Source organism: Scylla paramamosain, chromosome 4 (genome assembly GCF_035594125.1).
Source record: "Scylla paramamosain isolate STU-SP2022 chromosome 4, ASM3559412v1, whole genome shotgun sequence".
Taxonomy (NCBI): Eukaryota; Metazoa; Arthropoda; class Malacostraca; order Decapoda; family Portunidae; genus Scylla; species Scylla paramamosain.
The window spans coordinates 21,362,029-21,372,026 of record NC_087154.1 but is presented as its reverse complement, the minus strand read 5'-3'; the positions used below and the strand labels follow the sequence as shown (position 1 = coordinate 21,372,026).

The window sequence follows — 9,998 nt, the reverse complement described above, 5'->3', positions numbered from 1 at the left end:
TACTTCTGTCTAGAATGTCTAAATTGACAGGTACTCCATCTATTTACAAGTTTTGTGCAAGAGAGAGAGAGAGAGAGAGAGAGAGAGAGAGAGAGAGAGAGAGAACAGTTGAGACAAATGAAAAGACAACTGATCGTTCAAATATAAGAACTGCATCGTTCATAATTCCAACATTACTAGGAAGTCAGAAGTAAAATATGACTGGAATGAACATCGAGGATTTCTTGTGCAGGTTGCAGTGGACAAGGATAAGCTCGGGCTTCAGGCGTGCAGCAGGGAGGAGGTGTTGAGGGCACGGCAGAGCATCAGGGATATAAACACTCGCAATCCTTCAGATGAGGAGAAAAAAAAAATGTGATAAGCAAATTTATATAAGTGACGAAGGTTATAATTCATTCTTCGTGTTCTTGAGCTGGTATAAGATAAACAGTTTTGAAGAAGTTAGATTTGTTCCTTGATAGCCACAGTGTAACATAACTAACACTGCTCGCTATCTGCTCGTAAATTTCTTTGTGAAGTGTTGAGATGACTACGTTTCTGGTAACATACGATTAGTTAGAGAATTAAGGACCTACATTCCCCATCATTCGGCAAAAGTTTCCTTGAAATGCAAACGTGAGTTGATAATGCAACATGAATTATTATAGCATGCTCGCAAATTATCATGGCGTGGTGACCAAACTCATAAAAGGACTCTTCAGTTTCCAGAATGACCTGAGATGAAGATCTGGCAGCGTGTGGCATGAAGCGCTGTGGCACGGTGCCGGGTAGGGTGCCAAACGTTGCCAACCAGTCTCATTAAACTAACTAATCCATCCATTGTGCTGAGCGTCTTGTAACACAAACAGTTATGCGTAGGTGATCTGAAACACGTTATACTTTTTTACCTCGCGTCCGTCAAATTATGAAACTTCTTGGTATAACCTCTTACGAAATACACGCACCTGGAAGGGAACAGTAGGCAAGACATACCCATCTGCAACATTTCTCTTTTTTACTCTTCAGCTACCATCAATGCATCGCCAAGGGTGCTGAAGTATGGTAGAGATGCGAAATGTCTTTTTTTTTTTCTTTTTTTTGTAGAGTGAGATAAGTGTTGATAGCCAGTGAGAGGCTACCCGCTGTCGTGTCCCTCGCCCAGCCCACCACCCAACCCAGCACCCCCCGGCCTTCGCCAGTGAGGCAGTCAGTCAGTGGCTCAGTGCTTTCCCTGCGGCCGCAATGGAAGGTCTCGTCGTCGCTGTGGTTGGTGAGAGCACAGTATATATTATTTTTTGTTAACCCTTTCCAGTTTTGCTCTTTCCGAATCGATAAACTCTTGCTTGTCACGATTATTAAAATCACCATCACGTGTATGTGTGTGTGTGTGTGTGTTGTATATACTGAACATGAACGAATATGTCCTGTCAGTGGTGTAAGTTCTAGATTACTTAGTTATCGAAAAGATACACCATGTTTTGCTTGTGAGTTCACGTTACCGTTTTGAGTTTCGCGCAGTGAGTGTTGTGCAATAAGTCAAGGCTATGTGGACAATTAATCCCTGTGTGTAGTGAATGTGGCGGTTGTCACGTCGTGCTTCTGTGTGTGACATTGCAGAAGTGTGTGTGTGTGTGTGTGTGTGTGTGTGTCTGTTATTAGTCCTTCCCATCCCGAGCCTCAAGGCCCAGCACGTTCCTGTGTGTGTGTGTGTGTGTGTTCCTTTCACCCACTGAACTCGGGCTACTCCTACTTTCTTTTTCTTCCTCTTCTTCTTCCTCATCATCTTCGGTGTGTGTGTGTGTGTGTGTGTGTGTGTGTGTGTGTGTGTGTGTGTGTGTGTGTGTGTGTGTGTGTCATCTTTTCCCTCCTCGTCGACCTTCTTCCTATATGAATGCATTATGAACTTTCTATTTGCTCTTTGGGAGAATCTTTCCCAGATATTTCCTATTTCAAAACAGTGATCCAGGATGTGGTTGTGGCATTCCTCTGTGGTATGAGATAGCACTCCATCCCATAAAAGCTTTGAAACTGAAGTGCCAGCAGGTTAGTTTATGAAAAGTCAGTCATAATGTGAATGGAGTTAACAGTGACAGAACGAGCAGTGCCTCTTAGGTCAATATTACGGCCTATATTCTTGGGTTCTCATAAGGACGAGCTTAAAAAGGCTATAGATATGATGAGTCAGGTTTCTTTAGGAACTCATCCTGGTTAAGTTGGAAAATCCTTGTTAAACTTCTACTACAATCACGAAAACAGTCTTGAAAACCCCAAATAACTTCCACTAGAACCTGTTGGAAAAATAAACACGATGAGGCGGTGAAACGAATGATAATAAGAATATATTTCTACATCTATGTTATCTTAAGAACATAACACATGGAAAATAACAATATCATTTGCGGTAAGCGGCTAAAATATTAAACTTACATATCGCTGTTTGTTACTACAGTAATGCAGACGGAGTTAGTGACCTTATTTATAGTGGTTTTAAGATGACGTCATGTCAAGGACATATAAACTGCGCACCAAGAACATAACACATGGGAAATATTAATGTCACTTGCAATGAACGGCTAAAACATTGAATTTAGATAGCACTGCTTGTTACTAATGCAATCAGAGTTCAGTCTTATTTCAAGGACATGCAAATTACATTACGTAACAAGAACTTAATGCTTGTAAAATAATGATGTCAATTGCAGTCAATGGAATAGTGAACTTACATAGCGTTGTCTGCTACTCGTACAACGAGTTTTCAAGGGCATGCAAATTACGTACCAATCTTCCGCCCTCTCCCTCTCTCTCTTCTTCTTCTTCCCCCTCTCCCTCCCCAGTTTTCCGTGTGAATTTTTTTTTTTTCCTTGTTTCTTTGTGACTTTATTTCTCTGTTTACGTGTTGTGGATATTTTGTTCTGTTGTTCATCAGATTTTGCATTTTTTTTTTTTTTTTTTTCATCATTATCGCTTGTTCTTCGTTTTCGTGTTTTTCTTTTTCATCATCATCATCATCATCATCATCATCTTAATCTTCTTTTTCTTTTCTTCTTCTTCTTCTTCTTCTTCTTCTTCTTCTTCTTCTTCTTCTTTTTCGCCGTCGTTATCGTCGTTGTTGATGTTGTTATTGTCTCCATCTTCGCTAATTAGCTTGTACCTCTTCCTTCTCCTCCTTCTCCTCTTCCTCAATTTAGCTACACACTACTAGTACAACCTCGTGAGGACGTTTGATTATTATTGCTCAAAGCCGCCTTAGTCAAGAAGTGAAAATGTGTAGAAAATCCAGGCACACTTGCATATCCCCAGCATATCCCGTGAGACTGGAAATTAAGCAGTGGGAAGCGTAATAAGTGGAATACCCGCCGTAAAATGATGATAACAATAAATTAATAAATAAATAAAGTAGTAAATACATAAGGGGATGGAGGTCAAGGATGGGGCGAATAATGATAATAAAGAACTACATGAAGTTGGAAGTTAAGTAATGCGAAAAAAAAAAATAGTAGAATGTCCATCGTAAAAAAAATAATAATAATAACAATAATAAGAATAAAATAAATGTACCATAAACAGAAAAGAGGTCAAGAAAGGAACGGAGAATGGTAAAAGTTACTTCTCATATATTGTTATTAATTTTATATTATTTCCTTACATATGTAGGTCAGCTTGTGCAATGATCTTGAAGCAGTGGGATCTCATAAATGGTTGTTGTTGTTGTTGTTGTTGTTGTTATTGTGGGAATGCTTGTGTGTGTGTGTGTATGTGTGTGTGTGTGTGTGTGTGTGTGTGTGTGTGTGTGTGTGTGTGTCATCAATAGTGGTTTGGCCGAAGCCGGGATCATGGGTTTGCACCCTTCAGCTACACGCCGCGGCAGGTGTGTGTGCGTGCGTGTGTGTGTGTGTGTGTGTGTGTTGTCTTGGATACCTCTTTAAACAGGGAATTATTATTATTATTATTATTATTATTATTATTATTATTATTATTATTATTATTATTATTATTATTATTATTATTACTACTACTACTACTATTACTGCTACTACTACTACTACTACTACTACTACTACTACTACTACTACTACTGCTATTATTATTATTATTATTATTATTATTATTATTATTATTATTATTATTATTATTATTATTATTAACTTGGCTTGACAGGTCTGTAAATAGCTGTGACCTAGTGGAGGGAGCATGAGGAAAAGACATGCCGAACAGCAGGGAGCGTGAGGGTAGGATGGGTGCGGGAATCGGAAAGAATGTACAGCACGTTCAGGTCTGGGGCTAAAAGTGAAAGTTTAATGGAAGACCTAGAAAGGCTGGACAGGTAGTGTTAATTAAGCGCTGGGTCACAGGTACAAAGGCCTACGCAACTGTTAGGGCGTGCACAATATACAGACTGGGGTTAGGTTAGAATGATGTAGTCCTGTAATGTTTTTAAATGTTGTTGCTTCTACATTGCTTACTAAAATTGTTTGGTGTTAGAATATAGAAAAAAAGAAAGAAAGAAAGAGAAAGAAAGAAAAATAAACAGCAACAAAAGTGATCGAGTACCGCAATAAAAACCAGCTTAGCGTCTTCAGTCTTATATTCGTTCAGTAATTTCATGGGTAACTCAAATCAAGCTAGACTTTCATACCGCCAATATCATTCAAAGGATTAAAAGGAGGTCGACGCGCCGCTGATAACATCCGGTATCTTAAAACTAAGTGCAGATACCAAGGAAACCACTCCAGGTCCGACTGAGGTCTGGTTGCTGAGGAGACGCGATACGAAACAAGGAATGTGCTGATATCCGGGATATTATCGCGGTGTGGCTGCCGGAGTGAAACTAGCGAGTGGCGAGGTGGCGCTTCCGGTTGTGTGGCTGTGTCTGAAGCCTGAAGGGAGAGGATGTGCAATAAAAGCGTCTCAGTTGTTCAAATAAAGACATACATGAAAGTAAAATCAAAAGGTCGCGGTAATATGTTTAGGTGTCAGACATATTCAGGATTTATTATGAAGGGACAAAAAGAAAAAAAAAAGATAGTTTCGTCATTTTTTTTCTCTCCTTTTTTTTTGGTAGAACTTTCTCTCCGTTCCTTCTGTCGGAGGATGCCACGTCAGGAATCTGGGGAAGTTCACCGTACAGAAATTTTAATAATGATAGCTAATGACGGCAATTATAACGATGACGACATGAATGAGAGGCTGAGATGTGAAGGAATGCTTGTCAATGTATATCTGTAGACTCCTTGTCACAGTTATGCAACTCTGAAATCGGATGTCAGTCTGGTAAATAGACAGATAGGCTATTATGTATTTTTACTGTCATTGTTATCCCTCTATGGCAGCGGCTAGCTTAGAAGAATATCAGTACTACATTACCTTTGTATTGTAAAAGGCGACTAAAAGGAATGCATTGAGGGAACTGAGAATACCCGCCATAGTGTCCGGTTCGTCTTCCTTTGATGGAATCTCTGCTCGGTATGTATATATGAAGAGAGACCATTAGGACTGTTCTCATTTTGTACTTGTTGGCCAAAAAAATAAAAGTAAATAAATAAATAAATAAATAAATAGATAAATAAATAAATAAAATAACGAAGCTAGAAAAACGGTATACCATAGTAAGATCGATAAGGTTGTAACTTTCTCATGAGAATTAAGTGTGTAGACAAGATGAGTCCATAACAGCGTCCTTCCATTCACCCAGAGACGAATACAACCCAATCATTGTGACACTGACGCCAGGGAGTAGTTGTTGACTGACTATCAGAGGCACGCATGGGTATCTTATCTGTGTGAGTGTGGGGATGGGTGGATGAGTGTGTTTGTGTTTATGCAAGGGCTCTGAGCTAGGGCAACAAAAAGGGGTTGAAAAAAAGGCCCACTGCATTTAAGCCAGTCCCTAAAGAAAGTCGGAAGAGGATTATTCAGAATTTAAGAAGTGTCTCGAAACCTTTCCATTGAAGCGGCTGAAGTCAAAGGTAGGAGGAAATATAGAGACAGGCAGGACGTGTGTGTATGTGTGTGTGTGTGTGTGTGTGTGTGTGTGTGTGTGTGTGTGTGTGTGTGTGTGTGTGTGTGTGTGTGTGTTTTACGCTTTTAAATTAAATTATTACATTCTTTTATGATATTGGCAAATTTGTGCTCAATAAAATGTGTATCTATCCATCTATTCAGTTATGTCTATATTTTTCTTCTTATCTACCAATCTATCTGTGTGTATATCTGTGTGTGTATGCGTCTGTTCGTGCGTACCTATATGTCTGTGTGTGTGTGTGTGTGTGTGTGTGATGTTGATAATTTCTCTACATGCTAATTTCTCTTCCTCGTGCAGGCGGCAGCGGGTTCCTCGGGCAGCACGTGGTGGCGCAGCTGCTCGCCGTCCAGCCCTCCGTCAAGGAGATCAGAGTTATCGACTCTAAATCCTACAAGCCGGTCATCGGTTAGTGGCACACACACACACACACACACACACACACACACACACACACACACACACACAGAGAGAGAGAGAGAACACTAGGAATTAGTAGAATGGATTGGCCTTTTAAAATCATGGTTCCCAAACTTTGGAGAGAGAGAGAGAGAGAGAGAGAGAGAGAGAGAGAGAGAGAGAGAGAGAGAGAGAGAGAACCTTAAGGCCTGTCCACACCAAGAAATATTTTTTTGGAAATAATGTTTGCAAATTGTTTGCAAACTTCAAACAGTTTACAAACAATTTCCGAACAGTCTGCAAACAGTTTGAAACTGTTTTCAAATAATGTTTCCTGTCCAGACCTCAGTTTTCGTCTTCCCTGCGATGAGTGTAGAGGAAAAAGAAAAGAGATGGTCGAAAATTTTTTTTAGAAAAAGTAGCCTTCTATGGTGACTTGCTTCTGACTGATTTGAGAGTAGATGGAGCAGGTTTCACCAATTTTCTTCTGATGTTCACGACTGACTTGGAAATACGTTTACGGATGGTGGTTCCCACAGGTTAAAATTTCAGAAAATTTCACAATAACTAATCTCTTAAATTCTGACAAAAGATCAAAGTTTGAGATTTCCAGAAATTACTGACAATCTGGCAACACTGTGTAACTGATTCATCGTCACCTCCGTTGCACGCACGCACACACACACACACACACACACACACACACACACACACACACACACACACACACACACACACACACACACACACACACACACACACTATTTTGCAAACTGTTTGCAAACATTGTTTCCAAACAATGTTTCATGGTGTGGGCAGACCCTTAGACTCTCCTTCAGATGTACCCAAGTTTCTCTCATATCATTAAGTAAACTTTTGCATTCTGTATATTTTATAGCGTTAGAATAAGAAAGTCCAGCCAGAGAGAGAGAGAGAGAGAGAGAGAGAGAGAGAGAGAGAGAGAGAGAGAGAGAGAGAGAGTTCTGCTGTTTGGTTTTCATACTTCTTATCAAGCACAGTAATTTCTGGCAGATGGCTCCACAGCTCCCTCCCTCTCTCTCTTCCTCCCCCCATCCCCAACCTCCCCCGGCGAATCCTTCTCACTCCAGACAGTTTGGGAAAGCGGCTCTGAATATTTTCGCAGCGGGTGACATTCTCGGGAAGGCTTGTTGTTGTTTTTCCTTTGGATTTTTTTTAAACATATTTATGATTATTTATTTATTCTTTTATATATTTCTATATTTCTAAGGTGGTTCGAGGAGAATCTCTAATATGAAATATGCAAAAAAGAAATAAAAGAAATAAATTAATAAATAAAATAAACTAGTAACTAAATACTGTAAGTAAATAGATTAATAAATGAAGAAAGAAGTGAACTAAAATAAGAAAAACGTCTAACATTTATTAAACAATGAAAATAAATAAAGCTGTAGATTAGTTAATCAAATGAATAAAGTAAATCCAGATGCATTCATTTCTACTGAAAATACAATTAATATGGTGCTGGTAATTGTAATTGGTAAGATATATTGATGGTTAGACAGCCTACGAGGAACTTAGTGAATTAATATACACCAGTCACTGAGAGAGAATAGAAATGCATAATTGGTGAGCTGCAATGGGCGTAGTGTCATGTGTATCAGACGAGGAGCAAGCGTGTGAGGTGAGGCAGGGCAACAGGAGACACAGAGGTAGGCAGACACTGGGCTTAACGTTAGGATGACAACAAAGCAAGCATCTCCTGTGCCAACCCAGTCACCGTCGCGCCCCAGAGTCTCCGCCCGAAGCTGCCGCAACCGTGGTGTTCCGGCGATATGACGTGGTGGACGAGGCCGAGTTGGAGAAGGCCCTGGCCGGCGTGGAGGCGGTGATCAACTGCTCCGCCATTACCCCAGACTTCCGCAAAGAAGATCTCGGTTATGACAACCGCGGGAGACGAGTCAATCTTGACGGTAAGCTGTTGTAATATCTCATTACTACTACTACTACTACTACTACTACTGCTGCTGCTGCTGCTGCTGCTGCTGCTGCTGCTACTGCTACTGCTACTACTACTACTACTACTACTACTAATACGGCTGGTGCTGCTGCTGCTGCTGGTGCTGCTGCTGTTGCTACTACTACTACTACTACTAGTGATGCTACTACTACTACTACTACTAGTGATGCTACTACTACTACTACTACTACTACTTCTACTAATGCTGCTGCTTCTTGTGACCACCCTGCTTACTGGATAAGACGTGGTGACTAATTCCAAGTTCGTTCGTTGTGCCTGCAGGAGTGAAGAGCCTGGTGGCGGCGTGCCAGGTGGCCGGTGTGCGGGTACTCGTGCACACCAGCACCTTGGCTGTGGTGATGGGTGGCGTCAGGATTCTGGAACACACGGAGCCGCTTACTCCCGAGGTGTCCGAGTCACACCTGGTGCTGGGTCAGTACGCCATAGACAGACGCCGCGCTGAGGAGGTGGTGCTCAGCGCCCACGGGTCGGCCACACTTAAGGGTGAGGATATGACCTGCCTGACTAGCAGTAATTCTTCCTTCCTTTTTTATTGCAAATTTATACCATTATTTTTATGTGCAATATGATTTTCATCAGAATCACATTCATTGTTTTGTTATTTTCTGTGCATATGTAACCTATCTTACCGGATGAGTGCTGAGCATTGAATGAACCTTGCTTGTGTCGCGCACGGGCAGGCGGAGGGCTGCAGACGGTGGTTTTGCGGCCACCGTTGCTGTACGGGGAGGGGGACCGCTCCTTCGTGCCGGTGATCGTGCGTCTAGCCCGGGCAGGAGGCGACAGGGTGCCATCGGTTGGGGATCCAGAAGCTTTTATTCAGGCAGCGTATGTGGGTAAGGCATCGCTCACAAGCACGTCATCTTGATCATGGCTTGCTGTCACCAAGGGCTGGCATGCGAATTTGATTGTTTCTCTTTTTTTATATATAGGTAATGTCGCTGCTGCCCACGTGTGTGCTCTGCGCAAGCTCCTTTCGGGTGCTGACGAGGGCCTGCAGGAGTGCGGGGGCCTGCCCATTTACGTGACCGACAACACGCCACCCAACAATCTGCCTGGCCTGGCCCATCCCTTCATCCAGCACCTCAATCTGCATCCCTCGCGGCTGCTGCCCTACTGGATGGTGTACCTCATGCTCATGCTGACGGCCATCTGGACCGCCGTCTGGGCTGTTCTTGGATTCGCCAGTCGTCCCTCGTCGCTGCCATCTCTAATCCTGCACCGTTTCTCCGGCACTGCAACAGTAGTGAGCAGGATGCGGGCAGAGCTGTGCATTGGTTATTCACCGCCATACTCGTGGTCAGAGGCACAGCGCCGAGCAAACCTTTATTATTGTAAGAAAATAACCTAAAAGACGACTTTGTTCGCCCATTGATAAGGTTCTTGGAAGAGACTATTTTCTTCATACATACATACGTATATTCATGTATCACAGTATTGTTCACCAAGGGAAAAATAAACGTAATAGCAGATCTGTGATTTCTATTCCCATTGATTTTTCTCTCAACAAAAAATAAAAATAACACATGCACAATTTTGTTTATTTTATATATTTATTTATTTTATTTATTTATTTATTTA

General features: G+C 41.6%; 1 protein-coding gene across 1 annotated transcript; it reads left to right on the top strand.

Annotated features, from left to right (window-relative positions):
- The first annotated feature begins 1,091 nt into the window (after positions 1-1,091).
- LOC135099838 (3 beta-hydroxysteroid dehydrogenase type 7-like) lies at positions 1,092-9,889 on the top strand. Its single transcript, XM_064002428.1, has 6 exons — positions 1,092-1,249; positions 6,299-6,406; positions 8,170-8,349; positions 8,679-8,900; positions 9,098-9,253; positions 9,350-9,889. The coding sequence occupies exons 1-6, from the start codon at positions 1,222-1,224 to the stop codon at positions 9,766-9,768; spliced, it is 1,113 nt and encodes a 370-aa protein (XP_063858498.1). The 5' UTR covers positions 1,092-1,221; the 3' UTR covers positions 9,769-9,889.
- The last annotated feature ends 109 nt before the right edge of the window (positions 9,890-9,998 follow it).

Excerpts from the sequence above, each read along its gene's own strand:
- LOC135099838 (XM_064002428.1), top strand. The coding sequence starts at position 1,222 with ATGGAAGGTCTCGTCGTCGCTGTGGTTG. Across the intron at positions 1,250-6,298 it reads TCTCGTCGTCGCTGTGGTTG|GCGGCAGCGGGTTCCTCGGG; the intron begins GTGAGAGCACAG and ends TTCCTCGTGCAG. Across the intron at positions 9,254-9,349 it reads TATTCAGGCAGCGTATGTGG|GTAATGTCGCTGCTGCCCAC; the intron begins GTAAGGCATCGC and ends TTTTATATATAG.